The sequence below is a fragment of the Zalophus californianus genome, chromosome 7 (assembly GCF_009762305.2).
Source record: "Zalophus californianus isolate mZalCal1 chromosome 7, mZalCal1.pri.v2, whole genome shotgun sequence".
In the NCBI taxonomy this organism is placed as follows: Eukaryota; Metazoa; Chordata; class Mammalia; order Carnivora; family Otariidae; genus Zalophus; species Zalophus californianus.
The window spans coordinates 6,702,259-6,723,873 of record NC_045601.1 but is presented as its reverse complement, the minus strand read 5'-3'; the positions used below and the strand labels follow the sequence as shown (position 1 = coordinate 6,723,873).

At 40.0% G+C, this 21,615-nt stretch overlaps 1 protein-coding gene across 1 annotated transcript in view; it reads right to left on the bottom strand.

Moving 5' to 3' along the window:
- The window catches only part of PRKN (parkin RBR E3 ubiquitin protein ligase), a 1,305,872-nt gene that overhangs the window by 801,958 nt on the left and 482,299 nt on the right, over positions 1–21,615 (bottom strand). Inside the window, 1 exon segment of the mRNA XM_027603377.2 lies at positions 9,171–9,292. Within this exon segment, the coding sequence (XP_027459178.2) occupies positions 9,171–9,292 (122 nt within the window).

Sequence of the window (21,615 nt, the reverse complement as noted above, 5' to 3'; positions counted from 1 at the left end):
GGGAACATGCATTTGCAAGATTGCTTTCTTTTTCTTTTTCTTAAAAAGTTGTAAGGAAATCCATGATTTAAAAAAGTCATTTAATACAGAGTCCCTAAATAAAGAAGCAGTGAAAAGCTTTCTCCACTAAAGTCCAAAAGCTCTCAACGTAAGAATTTCTGTAATTGAAATAATGGAACATAGTAAGTACCTGGCTCAAGTTGCCTACAGCTCAGCTGGAGAGCATTTCACTTATTTCATAAATAAATTTGCATTTACATATAACATTTGACTTACATCACAAACAATTTTATAGGTGTATTTGACATTTTATTTATTTCAATAGGTAACTATACTTTTACTTTTTGTTTATAAACTATTAAAGAGTCACATTAAGGTAATATAGAAAAAAATGAACTATTTTTTTTCCATTCCACAAAACCACATTAACTGTTTTTGTGTGTTTGTTTTTCTAATGAGAAGTTCCTTTGGTTTACTAATAGTTATCATTAGTCCTCCAGACACAAACACTTGCATCCAGTAAAGGTATGAGTGGGGCGTAGGTGATTACTCTCACACAGGTGTCCTCCTTAATCCCCATCCCCCAGCTGGCCCATCCCCCACCCACCTCCTTCCATCAAAGCTCAGTTTGTTCTGTCTTTAAGAGTCTCTTAGGTTTCCCTCCCTGAGCGCTCTTCAGATCCCTCCCCTGCCCTCAGCAGGCTGTGTGCTCAAGGTCCTCTTTCTTGCTATTTGCCTGGATGGTCTCTAGCTGCAGCACGAAATAGCCGGAGCATAAACAAATCTAACATCTCACATGCTTGTAGGAATATAAAGAAAAATTCCGGAAAAACGGAGTAACTAAAATAAACATTAGAAAGAAATCAGTAATGGGCGCCTGGGTGGCTCAGTTGGTTAAGCGATTGCCTTCGGCTCAGGTCATGATCCCAGTTGTCCTGGGATCGGCCCCGCATCGGGCTCCCTGCTCGGCTGGAAGCTTGCTTCTCCCTCTCCCACTCCCCCTGCTTCTGTTCCCTCTCACGCTTTCTCTCTCTCTCTCTCTGTCAATTAAATAAATAAATAAAATCTTTAAAAAAAACAAAAAGAAAGAAATCGGTAAAACCAAAAGTTCTTACATGAAATGTTAAAGTTTTGAGTATATTCACAGGAATATATGCATGGATATGTTCAAGAAGAAAACGTGCATAAGATGAATTCACCTATGATCTTTAGCTTTCAATAAACTAGGCATTTCTTAAAACCTGCTAAGAAAATATATCCACTGAAAAGGTTTAAGGTAATCAAATGAATAGTGCAATCACAGTATAAATAAAAATTCCAAAAGAATGTTCCAGAATGATTTTATTCCTTATATATATATTTTTTGGTAAATTTGGTAAAATTGATCATATAAGTTAGCAAATTAATCTGTAGTCAGTGGAAATAGATGCTGGTGGTGAAGAGTATTTTTAAGTTTGAACACTAGGCATGGATTATCCAAAACTACTATAAGTTTTAGGAGAATGAGACTAGTAGCATTCACTTAGAATTTTAGATCCATTACATTGGCTTACATTGATACCCTGAAGTGGTTTGGATCAACCCAACTTCAGTAGATCATTTTACATTTAGAACTTACAGTGTTCAGTATATTTGTAAACTATCGAAAATAATGCTTTAAAATAAATCTTTAAAACTTAAAATTCTTTATGATAATACTTTGAGGTTTGTTTTATTATTATTTGTTAACTGGCTCTTTTCCAGGTATTGATTTGGTAAAAGAGAAAAAGAGGAAAATCTTTTGATCTCTCAATCTTTTGTTAGTTATTCTTGATGGGATACTTGATCAGCATGAGGGCATGATTAGTGTGTGGCTGAGAGGGCTGGTGTCTGCAGTGAGGACCAAAGAGACTATAACACAAAGAAAGTGGGCTTCAAAGAGATGGACAGAGGAGAGTCCCTACAGCCAAGAGAAATCTCGTGGCAGAAGTGATGGCAGGAAAGGGGCAGAAGTGAATATGGGGGGTTCCCCAGCATCTGCAAGAGGCGAGACTTGCACTGTGTTCTGCTCCGTCTCAATACTAAATCCTCGATGTGAGATAAATCCACACAAAAACTTGCTCTTTGTAGGCCTAACATCATAACACAAATCAAAACAGACTTCAGGGCCAGGTTACACATTTTGGACATCCAAAATGGGCTTTAAAAAATAAAATATATAAAAATAAAAATATATAAAATAAAAAATTATATATATATTTAAATGACATAAAATAATTTGCAATGACTATCTCATTAAACTCTAAAAGCTCAGAAATGCCTAACAATTGAATAAATAAGTAAAAAACGTTGTAACACATACTTATTCCTGAACAAGCTTAGGTATATCCCAAGGCTTTATTACACAGCTTTTGATATTATGAGAAGCAAGTAGACTCCTTACTAACAATTAATCTGTAACAAATATTAAGTTTAGGAATGATTATACATTTAGACAATATTTCTTAATAAATTTCCTCACATAAATTGTTCCTAATCTATAAACCAATTTTAAATAAAATCCATCATGCCAGGCATTTTACATCTTACTCTATTTATTGCCCCATTTCTCATCAGAAACCTTTTAGCTTTAATGCTATTCCATGGCAGAGTATCTCATTAGAGTGGCAAAGATAAAGTTCTTTTGGAGATAAAGTAATTATAGTGATTGTAGGGGAAAAAAATCTCCTAGAGTTCTTGGCTGCAGTAATCTCCTGGCTTCTGATTCATTTGAAAACTAACAAACTGAGTGCAAACAAAAAGATGTTACTGGTGGATAACTCAGGTTACCCCGAGTTTGTGCTGGGGAGATGAACAATTTGTAACCGTCATCAGAACTAAAGGGTCTTGGAGGTATAAGCTTACGATGTGAGTTCAGCAGTTGCTTTGATGCTTTTTTTGGCAGAAAACTCTTCCCCTGAATGAAGGACAGTAAGAGCAACAGTTTCTGAATGTTTACTATGTACCTCCATGCTAGCTACTTTATTTCTTTTTCTCACTGTGCTAAGTAATTGAGAGTTAAATCATTTAATCCACAAGAACTTTAATGAACTTGTTTACTTCCATTTCATGACAAGAAAACCGAGACAAAGAATTTTAGTCACCTGCCCAACGTCACACAGCTACTAAGCAGCAGAACTCAAGTCCAGAACATCTGACAGGAAAGGGACCACAGAAAGCCACTCTCCCTCTCCAACTCTCTGCACCCAGACAGCTCCAAATCCAGTATTGCAAGACGGAACATGCTATGCCGTGTGCTCTCTCCCCTCTGTTCCACATCCATTTTAGCTTCTGATTATTTTTAGTTGATAGATTATTTTATTCATAAACATTCTTACTGTATTTTAAGCCTGTGTCCGGTTAGAGAAGTGAGTCCATTTCTTCCTATTCCAGAAGCTGTGTCATCTTCAGGAGGCTGAGTCCTCCTAGAATGTGGGCAATGGCTGGGCCGTGGTGGTAGTGGGGGACAAGGGGCACGGGAGAGGGCATTCTTAGGCCTTAAGGAGCAGAAGCCTGCAGGGCTGAGGAGGAGAAGCCATCCTAGCATGACCCCCGTGGACAGGCTCCTTGCCATTAACATCATATTCTAACAAAACTTCATCAGCTCAGGCACAATTTTTAACATGTCTCTGGAAGCCTTGTGTTCTTATAAATGGGTCCCAGGAAATCTTTGACAGCTTGCCAGAAGGCTCACTCCTCGCCACCACACTTACAGTAAGACAGACTAGAAGGACCACACCTGCTGACCCCGTAACCTTGAGTTTGGCAGGGTCCCAGGGGGACGGAGGAGAGACAAGAATCTTTAAGCTTCTTGGTGCTGTTTCTTTCTCCAATTTAAATTCCTTCTTTAATTTCCAGTTATTTCTAAAAGCTGTGTATTTTCTACGGATCTTGGAAAATTTTACTTTTTCTGTTCATATTTTTTTGTATTAATGAAAAAAAGAAAGACTCTGAAGCTGTAACTTGCTCATCATCTGATTTTCCACACTAATGAGGGAGACAGTGATGACATAGGTTACTTTAGGTTACCCATTTTATTGTTCAAGCACATAATCAGAGATATATATGCAAGTACAAAGCAACCTCCTTTCTGTGCTCAACCCTCTATCATTTCTGTGTGGACCTAAGTGGACAATCTTTGAAGACGCAAATGAAAATTGGGGCCTGCCATATTTTTCCAATCAGCTGCTGTTCACTGTTTTCCAGGGAGCATGCATGTTTCTAAGGGCTATTTTGGTTAGTGGAAACCTGGTCAAGGTCACCACGAAATAAAGAAGGTAATTTGATTTAAATTCAGAGGAAAAACCTGGTGTCCCAGCTGATTTTCAATTTACCCTCAAGGTCAGGCCAAAGCCTTGGACATCAGTTCCCCCATCCTAACACCATGACAGAAATGGCCTCCTGTCTTCCTTGCCAATTCATTAGGAGCATCATATTAAATGTGAAATATGTAAACAATTAAACCTTAGAACATTATGTATGAGAGGAAGCTCATTATCTTGCACACAAAATTTAAATAGTGTTGAGGAACTGTTGGCATTATGAATAAGTCCCCCACAACAACAAAAAATAATTAGTTTACTATTAAGACTCATGAGAGGCAAAGGGCCTATTGTAGACTGATTTTTTTCAGACCAGAAAAAAAAAATTATGTTAAAAAAAAAAATAACCCAGGTAGCTAAGTAGGTTCCGATTTTTCTCTTTGTGTATAAAAAGCTCCTTGCGAAAGCGCAGATAAACCACATCCTGCTCCACTATATAACTTGTCAGCCACACAAAGTCCTTTCTTTCTTTTTATGTTTTTCCTGACTAGAGAAAAAAATTCTGTCAGTTGCAGATCTTTAAAAAGTTTGAGAAAATGAAACCTTAGGAGTTGCCTATTCTCTACCTGGAAATCCTTCCTCAGGGCAAAGTTCAGCTCCTGCCCCACCCACTGCTGGGTGTGTGTGGGGGGGTGCTTGCAGACTCCTGTGATTACTCAGCTGCTCCACAAAGCTGTTCCTGGAAGGTACTACTGAGTGTGAATGTTTGTCATTAATAAAAAATCGAAGGGCCTCTTCTACTTATTTACCAGTGATGCTGCATCTAGTAACTATACTAAAATTTTGGATTAAAAAAATAAAAAAATAAAAAATACAATACAATAAAGTAAAGTAAAATTTCAGGTTAAATAAGTAATCTTTAAAACATCCTTTCCAATCTCCTTAAATCTTAAAGTAGTTTTTTTTTTTTTTTCCCAAGAGTATTTTTGAAGGATAGTTTAAGTATGGGGACGTGGTTGGGTAACAGGACACTGATTACCAGATTTGTAGAGTGAACAGTCTATCCTAGAAAAGGCAGAGCTTTAAAGAAACAGAAGACTTTTCATCCCTGGCACCAACGTTTGTTAACTGTGTAACTTTGGGTTCATTGCTTAACTTCATGGAGTCTATTAAAAACACTAGATAATAATATATCTACTTTGTAGGTCTGTAATAAGAATTAGAGAAATATAAAAGTACCAGAATATAGATGTAAGGAAGGAAATCAATAAGTGGTAGCAAAAGAATCATAACTTCTATGATTAATGTGATTATAAATGCCCAGTATAATTTCTAAAGTATGTGGATCTACTGAATCACAGTTCAAGTACAGATACCATTCACTTCGAATTATTAGCTTTGTGCCCCACTATGGGCAAGGTACTGGGTGAAGTGTTGAAAATGCACCAGGGATCTAAAACCGCAAGTTACCTGATACAAGAGGCTTACTGGCACTTGGAATATAGACAAATGGGCAATTGTACAGAATGTGGAATGGAAATTTAATGATATCTAAAATAATGTAGTTGAAGTTAGAGCCTATCAGGGGAGGAAATGATGAAAGAAAAGGCCAGAGAGCTCTCGAAGAAATTAAGAGAGGGGTTAACAATGTACAGAGCGAAAATAATGTAGGGAGAATAAAAGTCTGAATTTAATAATCAAATGCAGAGCAGTTCTAGGAACTGACAAAGTCTGGGGTGGTCATGGGAGTGGGCCTCTGAGATGGGACAGATCCTAGACTGCTGGGTGGATGAGATCATCGCTCCAAGGACCTGCTGGTCCAGGTAAGCAGCTGAGGGGGCTACACGGAGCTTCTGGATGAACACAGTGGGAGGGGAGATGCTTTCACTTTTTTTTTTTTTATTATTATGTTGTTAGTCACCATACAGTACATCATTAGGTTTTGATGTAGTGTTCCATGATACATTGCTTTCTCTTTTTTTTAAAGGAGTTAGCCAAAGTCTGGATTGATTTCATGGTGAAGTACCTAAGTGTGTGTATGCACACACGCACTAAGTACTCATGAATAATAATTTAAAAAGTAACAATAAGAAAGCATTTAAGATATCTAATTATTTATGTTCCAGCTACTGTTCCTTTTTTTAAAGATATTATTTACTTACTTGAGAGACAGAGAGAATGAGAGCACATGAGCAGGGGAAGGGCAGCAGGAGAGGGAGAAGCAGACTCCCCGCTGAGCAGGGAGCTGATGAGGAGCGAGATCCCAGGATCATGACCTTAGCTGAAGGCAGACACTTAACTGACTGAGCCACCAGGTGCCCCTCTGTTCTAAAGACTCTTCATATATTAACTAATCTTTACAAGAAATAAGAAGTAGATACCATTATCCCAGGTAACAGATGTCCCCAAGCTGACATAGGTGGGAAATAATAATGTAGGAATTCTTTTTTTTTTTTTTTTTAGATTTTTATTTTTTATTTTTATTGTTATGTTAATCACCATACATGTAGGAATTCTAACCCATGCAGTATGAAGAGTCTGGAGACTTGTCTTCTTAAGTTTTCACCATACAGCCTCTCAGCAAGTACTCACTCGAAGTAAGTGCTTACTGCACACCGGGCTCTCTAAACACCTAATGTTAATGCACCATTTAACCTGTATGGTACGATTTCAGTTTGTGCATTTAGACAAATGCTGCTGGTTGTTTTTTCTTTTTGTCTTCTGTTTTTTTTTCCCCAAGGAGCATATTTTTACATGTGAAACTTCACATAAAAATCTGTATGTATGGTTTCCCTTAATTAAATAAAAGATTGGCCACGTTAAGCAACCCCACCACCACTTGCTAAGCAAGTAAGGTAAGGAGCAGCCTCCTTACCTGGGCCTTGGTCTCTTCATGGTCCTCACCCCATCCCCACCCACTGCATACTTAAGACCCAAGTCTTAAATCACATGTCTGATCACTGGGGATATCTGAGCGTATGACAATTAGTGTAAACATATCTGTGTGGTAAAAAATGGGGTGACCACAGAGCTTACAAGTTTAGATCACACAGGTTCAAATGCCTACTCTCACAAGCTCCTTTCCTTAATCTCTTTAAGCCTAAATCTAAAATAAGGTTACTGACAGTACTTAGAGTGTTATGAAATAAATGCATTAGATAATGCATGAAAATAATTAAGCTTGGGGCTCAATAATAATTTGTTATTGCTGTTTTCACTAAGAACAATTGGAAGTTAATATAAATAGGTCGCATCCACCATCTAAGGCAATCAAGACTGGAGCATGGACCAGAAAAATACAAGAGGCTGTTTGTTGTGTTGGAAAAGGCTTGTAGCAGAGGAGAGATTCTGGTGGAAAGGAAAGTTCTGGAGGACTTTAAGAGAGCACATTTCCCAGACAGAAGCACTGCCTGGTGACACCCCCAGAAAAAGGTCCAGTCCCGTGGGTCAGAACAAACCATCACTCATGGATTTGTCTCCCTAAGTGCAGTCACAGGATTGGCCTGGGTACAGAGAGATTATACCATAGTGAAATACTGAGCTGCATTTTTGAGTAATTCTACCATCTTCCCCAGGCTTGAGGCAGGGATCCTTGATTTCTCCATTATTGGGTGTATCCTTCATGTTCTTCCATGCTGCTCCGTTATACACTTTCCACAGGCCACCACCCTGACCCAGTTCCTCCCGCATGAACCATATGAAGAGTCTATGAATCAACCTCTTTGCCCTCAATCTGTCACCAACTTCTGTCCCAATGACAGACTGTTACAGCATTAATAAAGGTTCTAAATGTCATTTTATAAATTGCCTTTATTTTTAACATTTTTTCTTGGCTTCCCATTGCCTGTGGAATAAAAATCTAAATGTAGCCATCAGAAGGGCCTGGTGTGGTAAGGGAGTCCTTGTCCCCATTTCAGCCCCCATCACCTGAAGGCCCTTGACCCTGACCCTTGATCACACCAATCAGAATGCCCTCCTCATTCACGCACATTCACACCCACATCAACTTTAGCCAAATCCTGCATAACCATCACGGGGAAGCCATGGCCTTAGCTGTGTGCATGGTTTATATCAGGGGTCCACCACGTTTCCTCGTAGGGGCCAGAGGTAGATAGGTCAGGCTCCACAGGGCATCCAGTCTCGGTGGCAACTACTGAAGCCTGCCCTGGGCACGGAAGCTGCACAGACAACATGGAAGGAGATGGGTGGTGCTGCCTTCTGCTACAGTGTCATCACGGAGACTAGAAATCTAAACTTCATGTAGCATTCACGGGCCACACAGCATTACTCTTTGGATACTTCCCAGCCACTTAAAAATGCAAAAACATTCTTAGCTTGTGAACCATACAACCCAAGCAGAGACCATAGCAGATGGTAGCCTGCCGACCTCGGTTTCACATGCATGCTGTGGGCGATCCACGACTTTCCTTTTCACTCCTTTACTGAGATACAACTTCCATTTAGCAACCTCGAGTGTGCCCATCTTCAACGAACAGTCCAGTGGATTGTGACACACGTATTGAACCACGTATGGTCACACCGATCAAGACATAAAACATTCCCAGTGTCTTAGAACGCTCCTTCCTGGCCTCTTCTAAAAGACACCCCCACCAAAGCCTAATCTCTTTTTGTTATAAACGCACTCTCGATGTTTCCTTTCCGGAGGCCTGGACTAAACACAGGGAGACAACAGCTGGGTACTACCTAACGTTTTACAGAGTGATGTATTTTTAAATGAAACTTCAGATACCATTAACCATTAGAATCGCATAGCAGAATGTCTTTTGCTTTCAGTCATGCGTCTTCTCTGATAAGCAACCCCAAAAGGCTACTGTGGAAATAGACGTTCTTTTTTTCTGGGCAGTCTCTGCCAATGCTGTAGCTCCTTACCTGGGCCAAGGTGAGCGTCGCCTGCTGGCAGGTGCTGCACTGCACCCGGAGTTTTCCTGGCTGTACTCTTTGACAGGGGCCTTTGCAATAAACATAAAAGCTGTTGTAGGTTCCTTGACCTGCTGGGGGGGGGGGGGGGGCGAAGCAGAGAAAGTAGCCAATCAGTGTTGAATCCAAATTGAGACAAATTTTAAAATTATCTCCCCAGGAGCATTTTGAAACACTACTGGGATAAAGATTCCAATGAGGACACAACAATTTAACTTAGAAAATCTAGTTTTATGCTCAAGAGTTAAAATCTTTTCTTCTACTTGCCAACAGCCCTGTGACTTAGTCAGCAGGGTAAGCGACCCGCTGCCACCAGAAGAGCCGGCCAAGTGCATTTGCAACACGGGGAAGTGAAATGCATTCTGTGCCGCTCAAGTTTTTAAAAAGGACAGGAAACGTAGAGACCACGGGAAATTTAAAGACCACTGTTCCTGATTTCTATTTCATGCTTCTATACACAGTTTTGAAGGCTCCAGATTTTTCCTCTCAAAATCTTATCTGTAGGGACCTACCAGCCCATTTCCCGCGCTGTGACTGATATGATCACCATTTGCTGGGTTCCAGTGAAGTCTTTCCAACACATAGTCACACATAAAGTAAGACAAGAGTCCTGAGGGGTTTAAACAGAACCCGGCAGGGGTGTGTAGAAAAGGGTGCTTTGTGTTTCACTAGTATTCTCTACCTAGACAAATGCCATTCGAAGAGCACAAGAAGAAAAGCTGGACCAAAAAAAAAAAAAAAAAAATCAATAATTAAATATCTCTAATCACTTCTCTCAAATGTCAGCATACAGAAATCATGCTATTCTGTACATTAGGGGGAACTTTCAGAGCAGCGTCCCACTGCCATTTCTGCAAAGAGCTCACTAATAAAATAACTGCCTTTTTAAATGTATAATATTACTAACTAGTTATTTTAATCCTTACACCTTACTTCTTGTTCTGTTGGGGGGTTACATAAAATGTCATGGCATATGAATTTTGTTTACAATTTTACCATTATCATTAAGATCATCTACAAATAACAAAGACTATTTTTATCATTATGAGTGAAAACCTTCAGCCTCCCAAATACATGTTTTATTAAAAAAAATGATACAAAAATAATGAGAAACAAAGAGCGATCCTAAAGTCTTAGGCAGAACCATTTATTTCTTACTAATTTGTAAAAAAAAAAAAAAAGACTCTATAGGCATACTGAATTATTTGTTCAGCCATCTTTACTAATATTGTAAGTGACAATACTTTGTAAAATGTAAAGCACAATAAAATGTTAAATTTTATAATTTTGTCATTTATTACCAATATATTTTATAATTATTACCCTCCAGAGATTAATATTCAGCTTCCAGTGTGAAGGGAAGATAAAATATAAACATATGTTTGTAGTGATAAGAAACTATGATTTTTCTGATACTTCTTTGTAACTTTAGTGCCTTAATGTGGAAGATATTCAAGTCTATAAATATCACATTGATAATAGCAAACGTAATAATTATATAAGATATATTCTTAAGGTTTTATATATATCATAAATGCAATGGATAGAATCATATATTAAAGTTATAGAAATACCATAACAACTGACAATATCGGAAGACCACAAGGATTGACAATTTTACTTGTTAAATTGTACCAAGAGCTTAGTGAAGGAGGCAGGAACCCTTATTGTAAAAACCTTTATCAGAAACAGGAACAAATCCAATTTCACAATTTTTATAACCTACTATTGTAAAGGTTAAACAATAAAAAAAAAAAAAAAGGAGGAGGAGGAACAGGAATGAGGAAAGGAGAAGCTTATGAAGGGGAGCCTGGGTGGCAAAGACACTAGCATTGTTGAAAGAGCGTATTAGCAACAGCTTTACAATAGTAAATGATGCATCTATGAACCTGCAGGAAGCTAAATGACTCTTCTCTCTCCCTTAGGGCAAAAGGAACATTTGCAATATTGTTTCAGCAAATGATACAGCCAGGCACAATCCCGAGACTAGGGAACTCTTCTGTGTGCTACAACCTTCAGCAAAGTCCTTGAGAAGTTAGAAAATACTGCATACCCACATCTGTGGCCTAGAAGCATACAAGATGACACGCAATCTATTACACGGTGCTTCCCATAGCCAGCTGCGAGCGGGGGATTAATAGTCAATCTACGGAAGATCAAGGTTGGGCCAGTCCTGGCTACGGCAAATTTCAAGCTGTTGACATTACTTGGTCAAAAAGTCGGGGCTTTCAGGTCAATCCTGAGATCCCCGGTTCAGGTGGCTTCCTCACTAATTTGGCTGCATCACACCGTTTCAAGTTGGCAAACTTCTCTGTGCCATGCTGTCTGGAGTGCCCAGGATGGGAATAAGAACAAACACCCTGACGTGTTTTCTGGGCAATGTTCCCATTAGCCTGACTGAGGGTCTGAGGGACAGACTTTTGGATATGGCGCCATAACTCCTAAAGGAGTGGCAAGGCAATGTGAAGAATGCCCCGGAATGCTTCTCAGCAGCTGTATTGCTGTCTCCAGTCAAGAACGTGAAACTTCTTCCCCTTTTACTTCTGTCTGGATCCTAAAATCCTTTTTCTCACCTCATCAACTCTTTCATATGGCTACCCCTTCACTGCCCAACATAATCAATGCAGCTTGCGTTTGGGTTTATAACACTTCCCTCTTTTTCTAGAATACATTTTCAGAACTAGAGAAATACATCAAAAGTATTGCACATCATGTCCTTTACTGCAGTTCACCAGTTGTGAACATTTTCCCATATTTTGAGTGTGCTCCTTGTGTGTGTGTACATACACATATACTACACATATATATTTTCAGCTGAATCATTTGTAATTAACTTGCAGACATCACACTACTCATCCCTGGATCCTTCAACATCCTAAAAATATGGACTTTTTTCTATAAAGCTATAGAGCTCTTTGAGGGATTTGGTTGTTTCAGTTTCTCTGTTCTGAGGCTAATCAAGTATATTTTAAGTATATCTTACAGAACACTATCACAGTTTGCAAGCTGTGAAAAAGTGTCAAGCCAAAATACCTGGGATTCCTTAGCCAAATCATTTCCAATGAGGCTAAATTAAGTCAAGGTGAGCAAGCTCTCTCACCGCGGGACGTTCAGAGCTCGGTGACTCTGTGCAGAAAGCACAGAGCACAACGCGTCCCGGACTTTATCTGACCTCAGGAACTTTCCTTTTGTGGAGCATTTTGTGAAACTATTTCTCAGAAAAAAAAAAAGAAATTGGAAAAAAAATCTGAAAGAAGGATTCAACTCACTGTGTAGGGCTTGATGTACAGCAAGCCAAACTGCTCACGTTTCTGAACCTGACTTATCAGATGCTCCTACACACCTGCTGACAATTACGTTCTTCCCTTCACCACAGCGATCAGTAATTTTTATTTGTTATTTATTATTATTATTTTATCATAAGCCAGGAGGCTGAGTCTAATAATGTAATGATTTTACAAAGTAAAGTACATGCTTTTCATTCAGAAGTTCATTTTTTTTTTTTTTTTTTTTCCTGGAGAGAAGTTAAAAGCACAACTAATGGTCAGTTCTTTTAAAGTGTGAGTCACGAGGCGCCTGGGTGGCTCAGTCTTTGGGTGTCTGCCTTCGGCTCAGGTCATGATCCCGGGGTCCCGGGATCGAGCCCCGCGTCGGGCTCCCTGCTCAGCGGGGAGTCTGCTTCTCCCTCTCCCACTCCCCCTGCCCGTGTTCCCTCTCTCGCTGTGTCTCTCTCTGTCAAATAAATAAATAAAATCTTAAAAAAAAAGAAGAAAAAACATAAAGTGTGAGTCACTATGTTCATTTCAAGTGCCCCTAGGGTTTCCTTAGCATTGTGTTTTATCATTATCTTTAGTTTTTCTCACTCACTTTGTCCAGTTAACATAATCCTTGGTTAAGTCTCCAGTCTTCCCTTATTCTCCCTTCTTGATATAGGGAATTGCAGAAATCACTAACAATATTCACAACATATCGAGGAAAGTCCCTTTTTAAAAAGGATATATATTGGGACACCTGGGTGGCTCAGTTGGTTAAGCATCTGACTCTGGCTCAGGTCGTGATCTCGGGTCCTGGGATCGAGCTCTGCATTGGGCTCTGCGCTCAGCAGGGAGTCTGCTTGAGATTCTCTCTCTCCCTCTGCCCCCCCCCATTTGCATGCACGCGGGCTCTCTCTCTCTCAAATAAATGAATACATCTTTAAAAACAAATAAGGATATATATTATTTGCTTTGGCTTTCTGAGAAACTGGCATAATGTGCATAGTTTTCATTTTTTAAATGTGTTTTAGATGATGGGCTTATGACCTAACAAAGTTGTTTTAATAAGATTGATGAATATTTGAGAACACTCACTCTGATTCTCATTAAAACTTTTCTTTGACCTCAGAAATTTCCACCACTGGCTGTCACAGAGAATCAAGAATTTAATTGCTTGGATAATTTGTTTACCAGGGAAGAAAGAGTACAAGTTAACATGTTTTATACCACAGTAAAACAATGTTCAGTGCCAATGTCCTATAAAAACCACAGGCACACAATTGATTTATGACGACATTTATCACATATGATCATATAAGTAGAACAAGCTGCCCAAGAGAACTTTCTGTGACCCTGGAAATGTTGTACATCCACACTCTCCCATATGGTAGCCACCGTGCGCTTCCTGAGAATCTCAAATGTAGTGGGGAGCGACTGAGGAACTCATCCCGCTGGAGAGCCCACCAGAGGAGGGTAAATAACAATGACGTGTCTGGTCCCCTCTCTCCCTCCCTCATCAAGCCTGCAGATAACAATATGAAGGAGATTCTTCTTTCACACTGACAACACAGTCACCTGCTGTTAGGCGTGCTAATGTGAAAACCGCGTGGGCTGGTGAAAATGGAACAGAGGACGGTTTGAGCCTGAAGCACCATGACGTAGGACTTGGGGACTTTGTTGCATTAGAGGCAGAAGTGAACTTCCCTCTCATTTCTTCCTTGCAGGTGCCCCAGGCTCTAGACCAAGCGGAACTAGTCTTGATGTGTGACTAGACAGTGACCGCCACGTCTCCACGGCCCTCACCATCTTTGACCCATACCTTCAAGGGGAAATGGCACGTCCTCTGAGAATTCTTCCTTTGATTTCCCCACAAAAGATATCTCCCTAAATAATTACATCTGAGAGTATGAAAGTATCCAGCTTAGTTTTGTCACCTTTAAACACTCGACTTGTCCCAACACCACAGACCCAGCATCTAATGAGGTGGAGTCCCTGTCTGGGGGTGTCCTTCCCAGTCTTCCTCTGACCCCTTCCCCAGTGCCCAGCCCGGCACTTAGAATTCCCTGCTCTGGCCCTCCTGCCTCCTAGAGCCTTGTTCTCGTTTCTTAAACACCAAGGATAATGTCTGCACCATTAGCTCCATTTTTTCAGCTACAACCTGCCAGATTCCCTCAGTTTACGCTTTCCTCTTATCACTTAGGAGGTACCCTCAGTCCTGTTTGACTCCTACAAGCCCACTATGGAAGAGACCTATGTCCAGAATTTCTGAACCTGGGACCTTGACCCTGTGACAGGGAGCGAGGCCATAGAGAATCTTCTCCCTGGACATTTTCCAGAATCTTGCTATTATATTTCTGAGCAGTGGTCCTTCAGCCTGAGGTGGACCACAATTGCTGGAACATATGTCTCATGAGCCAGGTACACAACACATCAATACCAAAAGAACAAAATCAGCACCACCTCTGAAGGCCAGAATTGTTATTTATTCTCCTCTTCTGTGCTTTTCAATGGGATGAGTTCCTCAGTCGTTCCTCACTACCTTTGAAATTCTCATTTTTTCCTTACATTGACCTAAAACTACCCATCTAGTTTAAATAATGTATATCGAGGTAGTCTAAAGCAGTTCCATATGAAAACCATTCAATGTGGACACTCAGAATCAACGCTTCCAGCGTTCCAAACCAACACTTCCATGTGACATTTTGCTTTGGATCATGGAAAAGATGAGAATCATGTCCACTTCAACCTAAGGCAAACTACTGAAAAGAAGAAATCTGCCCCACATGTGGCATCTACTTGTCCTACCTTTCCTATCATTACAACCCCCCTGTATGTGACACCGCACCTGTTTCATATGCTCCAACTAGCTGGTGCAGTTCCATGAGCTTAGTAAACACTCAATAAGTATTTGCTAGGTTAATAAATTCTGCCATACACTGAATGATATAAAAGTTGTAACAGGTAGGGTAGTATGAGAACAAAATTCATACAGAACACAATCTAGCCATGATTACAAAATATTTAGAACATCTTTCCACCAGCCAAGCTTACTGGACTAACCACACACCCTTCAAAATATTGGCATATCGTATTTGAAATCAATAACATCATTATTATCTTTAAGACCACAGAAATGACAAAGATAAATAAAAGTAAAACAAAAAAGAATACTTGAAAAATTTGTATATAGGACTTAATATAATTCTAAGTCTTTGAATGTTAAGGGGAAAAAATGAATTCTGAAAATTTACAAGTAGAACTACTCTAAAGGAGGCAGTTATTACAAAGAAACGCATTTCATTTCAATCCTTATCCAATGGGTTACGACACCCCATTGAACCCAGCCACACTGTTCCATGCTGTTAACAAGCCATAGTCTTAACCCCTGCAGTGTAACCGAGGTAAAATTGTGTTATAAACAACTTCCAATTACATAACCATCCAGCCAATGTATGCACTTTTAAAACATGGTTAGCAATCTCTAGGGAGCCTCAGCTCTTAAAAGTTATAACTTAATTCTCAATTTTTGTGCTAGGGCTTTTATTTTTATTATTTATTTATTTATTTATTTATTTATTGAGAGAGAGAGAGAGAGAGAAGGGGGGGTGGGAGAGAGAATCTTAAGCAAGCCCCAAGCTCAGCGCCAAATCTGACAGGGGACTCACTCTCAGGACCCTGAGATCATGACCTGAACCAAAATCTAGAGTCAGATGCTTAACTGACGAGCCAACCAGGCATCCCTGTGCTAGGGTTTTTAATTAATGTATCTGCACAATAATGTCATCTGGTGAGGCAAAAACTACAGATTAAAGCTAATGCTTTATTTCGCCTGTTTGTCGGGGCCTTGCTTGTTGCCAACTTATTTTCCCTTATTCATTTTGAAAGTAATAACTAAATCTCCCAAGGCAAGACAAAACTGTAGAATGAAGCATAATTTAAGGATTAGGTTTAAATAAATCATCAGGTTCAAAGCCAAGCCTGGGTAAATCTATTCGCTTATTCTTCCCAGAAATGGACACTGGCAGGGTAGCGTTAAAGTGGGTGCCAAAAAAAAGTCACAGCTCTGCAAAATGCTGAACGAACACCCATAACTCTAATTTACATGGAAGAAGTTTTTGACACTACAGAGGACTATTCACAACTTCCTCAGAACAAAATCTCCACAGTTCAGGACATGTCCATCTAGGTCCAGACCACAGCCTTGTGCCTCACCACCTTTGGCAAGTCAACTAACCCTCTGGGCCTGTTTTCTCAGATGCAAAACGGGAATGATAGCGGCTCCTAACTCACAGGCTATTGTGAGGATGTAACAAAGAATACCAAAGGTGAAGCACACAGCATGTATCTGACACATAGCGGATGCTCAATACATTTTAGCTATCTTTACCTGCTGTCAACAAATTTAGAACTCCCAGGTACATATACCTGTGAGCACTTAGTCCTCCTGCTTCCTCAGGTGGCCACTCTCCGACTTTTATAAATGTTGATTCCTGGGGCACCTGGGTGGCTCAGTCGGTTGAGCATCTGCCTTCGGCTCAGGTCCTGATCCCCGGGTCTCGGGATCAAGCCTCACGTCAGGCTCCCTGATTGGTGGGGAGTCTGCTTCTCCCTCTGCCCCGTACCCCACTCACGCTCTCTCTCTCTCCCTCTCAAACAAATAAAATCTTTTAAAAAAATGTTGATTCCTACATATTATTTCCATCTTAATCCTACCTCTAAATCTTTAGAAATAGTTGGGGTATAATTCTTTTTAAAATTGCTTCAAACCCAACCACATCCTTTACAATTAATATTATGGAACATAAACCATGATGGAAAGTCCTTAAATTGATTTAATATTCACTAGAATATTTTTCCCGCGAATTACTTAGAGATGGACCGTAGAAAAATGAAGAATGGGAAAAGTAAACAATTGTGTGGATCCAGTCTAAAGGATAAAATTTTCAAGCTAGCTGATGCACTTAAAAAATAAAGTATTTCCAAAATGAAAACTCTGTGTGTGTGTGTGTGTGTGTTTGTAAAACGGTACTGAAGGAGATTCAAAATGGATTGCAAAATTTCAGTTCAATGACAGACTAGCTTACAGTAGTGCTTATGTCTTGAAACACGGGTGTGATCACTGCCATTTTATAAATGAGGAATCACAAGCTAAGGAAGTTGAATAGCATCCCCAACATAGCCACAGGAGTAGACAGAGATTCGAATGTAAGTTTTTCTGATTACAAAGCATCTACTTGTTCCTCAACCACGTGATAATAAGCATGATTGGGATGGTGGTTTTTACCAAACACCATAGGGGATTAATTCTATGGTCGCTAAAAAGTGGCACTTGAACAAGGGTTGCCAATTATGAAAAATTACCAGCAATCATCAACTGCCTTACCAACCCATTTCCCTCATTCCATTAGCACTAAAGGTTTCATGGAAATTTCTATTAACATTTACAGCACTGGCATTCAGCAAAAATGTGTAGTTATAGCCACTATAAATAAGGACAGGTAAATCTCGTTTTTAAGGTTTAGCACATATTCTAAAATGGCTTGCTATAGCAAGAAATGGTAATCCACGGTCTGACCTTGAAATCAATGAATTTATTTATTTATTTATTTATTTTGCAGAAGTGAAACTTTTCTTGCTATTTAAAAAAAAACAATTTTACAATTTCCTTATTTTAAATAGTCCCAAGTGTTAGCAGAACCTGTTAAGGAAATGAACCCTCAGTGGAATGGCTCCAATTAGAGAATATATAGCAGGGCAGGTGTGACCCTCCCCACTCCTACATTTTTCATTTATTGCATCTACAATAGCCAATATAATTAGTTTGGTATAAATATTCCATTTAAGCATAATATTTCCAATTTTCATTACTACTGTTAAATATCCTCTTAGAAATTGCAATGTTTTAAATATCCTATTTGGCCTGTACCAAATGATAAGACAAAGTATGTAATGTTAATAAAGCTGATCCTTCTCAGCATTGATTTTGAAAAGCTTTTAGTGGTCATGGTGATTCAGAAAATCTCTACTGGGGCGCCTGGGTGGCTCAGTTGGTTAAGCGACTGCCTTCGGCTCAGGTCATGATCCTGGAGTCCTGGGATCGAGTCCCACAACGGGCTTCCTGCTCAGCAGGGAGTCTGCTTCTCCCTCTGACCCTCTTCCCTCTTGTGCTTTCTATCTCTTATTCTCTCTCTCAAATAAATAAATAAAATCTTTTTAAAAAAAGAAAAAGAAAATCTCTACTGAATCTTAAAATACGAGAACAATTATTTTTCTTCAGTGACAGTGATTAGTTAGAAATGTAGGGTGATGTCATCATGCTGGGGGGGAAAAAGATAAAATTACTGTCTTCTCTTAATCAAGGATGACAGTCATGCTGTGAATGCATAAGCTTCCAGAAATACACGAGAAGCACTCTGGCTAAAACACCTTTCACAGGTACCCCAGGACCCTTCGACCATGAAAATCTTCTCACTTCATGGAAAGGACCTCCAAGGACCTATCTCAGTCCTGCTCACACATCATGGCCCAACTCTGGGACCCCTCTCTCCTGGTCTACAAGCCTAATGTTTGCATGACTTCATATGTTTAAATCAGAATTTACACTCCTAAGGTTAGGGTTTAGGTGACAAGTGGTTTTATTCCACCAGTGGTTTTATTCCTATTCTCCACACCCACCTTCAGACTAGAATAAGTAGTCCATCGTAGAGACTGATCCAGTTGATTCATCAAATAATTGAGAAACCAGAGAGATTAGGCAAGTCCATTTTAACTCAGTATTTGAAAGTACAAGAAGGTCACTAAGTTTGGGCTGCAGGTTATGGTAATGTCTGAGCTACCTTCAGTATAGCTGTACGTGGGGGTGGGGTGGGGAGTCTTGCTTTTAGAGTGCTACAGAATCATAGGCTGGCATATATTCCTCACCACCTCTATAAAAGGAAAAACTAAAGGAAAAGGAAAACTAAAATAGAAAAGTAGAAAAGAAAGAAATACTTTTATAATTTCTTAGGAAACATCTAGTTTTCTAAATGTGGTGAACCTTGTCTGCCTGGAGTCAAGTTGGTTGGTGGGAGGGAAGAATAGTGGGAAGGAAGCAGGGTGATGATCCTAAGGAAACAGAAGAATACCAGGAACCTATCCAGATTCTGTCTACCAATAACATTAACAGCAAACATTGATGGGAACCTCACTATGTGCTTGAGACTTTAGCATATGTGAGAAAATCCTAAAACATAATCAAGACAGTCCTTACGTTAACAGCTTTAAAATCCAAAAGTAACCCTGACATGGTCCATACATATCTTAAAGGGTATTTATCAAAAGCCTACACAGTAGAGAAGGATCTAGTATTCTGCAAATAGTGGAGAAGGAACCCAGGGTGAGGGAAAAGAATTTACACTTCTAGTACAGAGTCTCTTATCTCAAAAGTTGTTTGAGTTTCAATTTCTGAAGTGATCTAGCTGCACATTCCCACAGTTCTGCCTTCAATCCAGGTGCATCTGCTCACACGTTTTGGAATCCTGGGACCTTCAGAAGACAGAGAAGGAGGCATCTGCCCAGATCTGTTCAGTGCTGTTAGGCAGTGAACATCCCCGAACATCTTGCTACGGGTCTCAGGTATCACAGCACTTACACAGTTTATGAAAATCAAGTCCCCTCAGAAAATCTAAGAAATGCCTTCAAAAGGCTCTGGCCAAAACAAACAGGCACACTAATTAAGGGAAGGTGAGTTCAGAGATGGAGATGCTTCAGCATCCAGAGCCTGCGACGTCCACTCTGTTAACACTGTGTTTTAGCTTCACGATCTGGAGCCTTGGTACCTGGGGTCTCCTACATATGATCTTGCTGGATCCACAGAATCATGACGCCCCGGGACAGCCATGCCAGGAGCCAGGAGCCATGGTTCTCGCCCTCTCAGCAGCTCCATCGACCTCTCCCTATGTCTCTCAAGGCTACTTCAGGAACAAGAGCTCCAAGTTTCTTCTCTCGTCTCCTTCTGGTTCCCATCCTTGGTCAGGCTCTCTTTTGTAGCCAACTCCCCCGCCCCATCCTCCCCTGAAGGCTCCCTTCCTCTACCTTCCTCTCCTCCTGAGCAAGAAAACTTCCAAACTCTTAAAGGAATTATCTTCTAAAAACACATTATACAACATACTTAAAAAAAAAAGAAGAAAAGAAAAAGATACCAGCTTCTGTTTCCCTGCAGCAGTGCTTTTCTCCTGGAGGGTGATGACCTGCCACCTGGGGCCCCTGGGTGAATCCCAAAGGAGTGCCAGGCAAGGGACTTTTTGTTAAAATTCACTTGCACTTTGTATATTATTACAAATTGGACATCTGTGGTTTTCCTATAGAAATATTTTAAATTATCATTATCAAAAACAATACTCCTAGAATATGTACTGTCTATTCAGATGCTAAAATAATCACAAATTTGCCATTTGCAGCTGAAATTTTTCATCACAGCCCCTTGTGATTTTTTCCCAGCCAACTTTACAAACTTAATTACCACTGCCTTACACAGCAACAAAGTCAAAACACTTGTGATTTCCATGGGCTGCATCCTCAGGCCTCCACACCTGCCTCTGGCCTGGGACCAGTTATCTCCATCAGGAAGCCACACTCACCTTTAAAAGAGTCTGCGTCAAGTGTCAAATGCTAGGTCCTCAAGAGGCCTTGCCTCCCCTTCCACACAACAGGCAGAGTGATTGTCCCTCCCTACAACTCCTCAGCATTTAGTTCATTTGGCATGTATCTGTTATGCAATTTAACATAGCTACTGCATATGTCTGTTTTCTTGTATAACCACAGTTTTCTCAGGAGAAGGACCTGCCTTTTTCATGTTTATATCTCCCAAGTTTGGCAAGCAACTAGGGAACCAGTGGTACCCAGCCTGGCGACATATTAAACGAGCACAAATTATTTACTGACCTCTTTCTATTTCTCTTATATGTTTCATTTTAGGGGTCTAGTCCTTTAACCACTCCGTGATGATGGGCTAACTTGCCCATATCAGGGTGGTGTCCCTATCATGACATTTTGAACAACCCTGAACAGCACGATGTCCCTGTTTGTGCCTGTGTGTAGAAGCCCTGCACCCTCACATTACATTGGCACACTGACGGGCATAAACTGGATAAACACCTCAATCT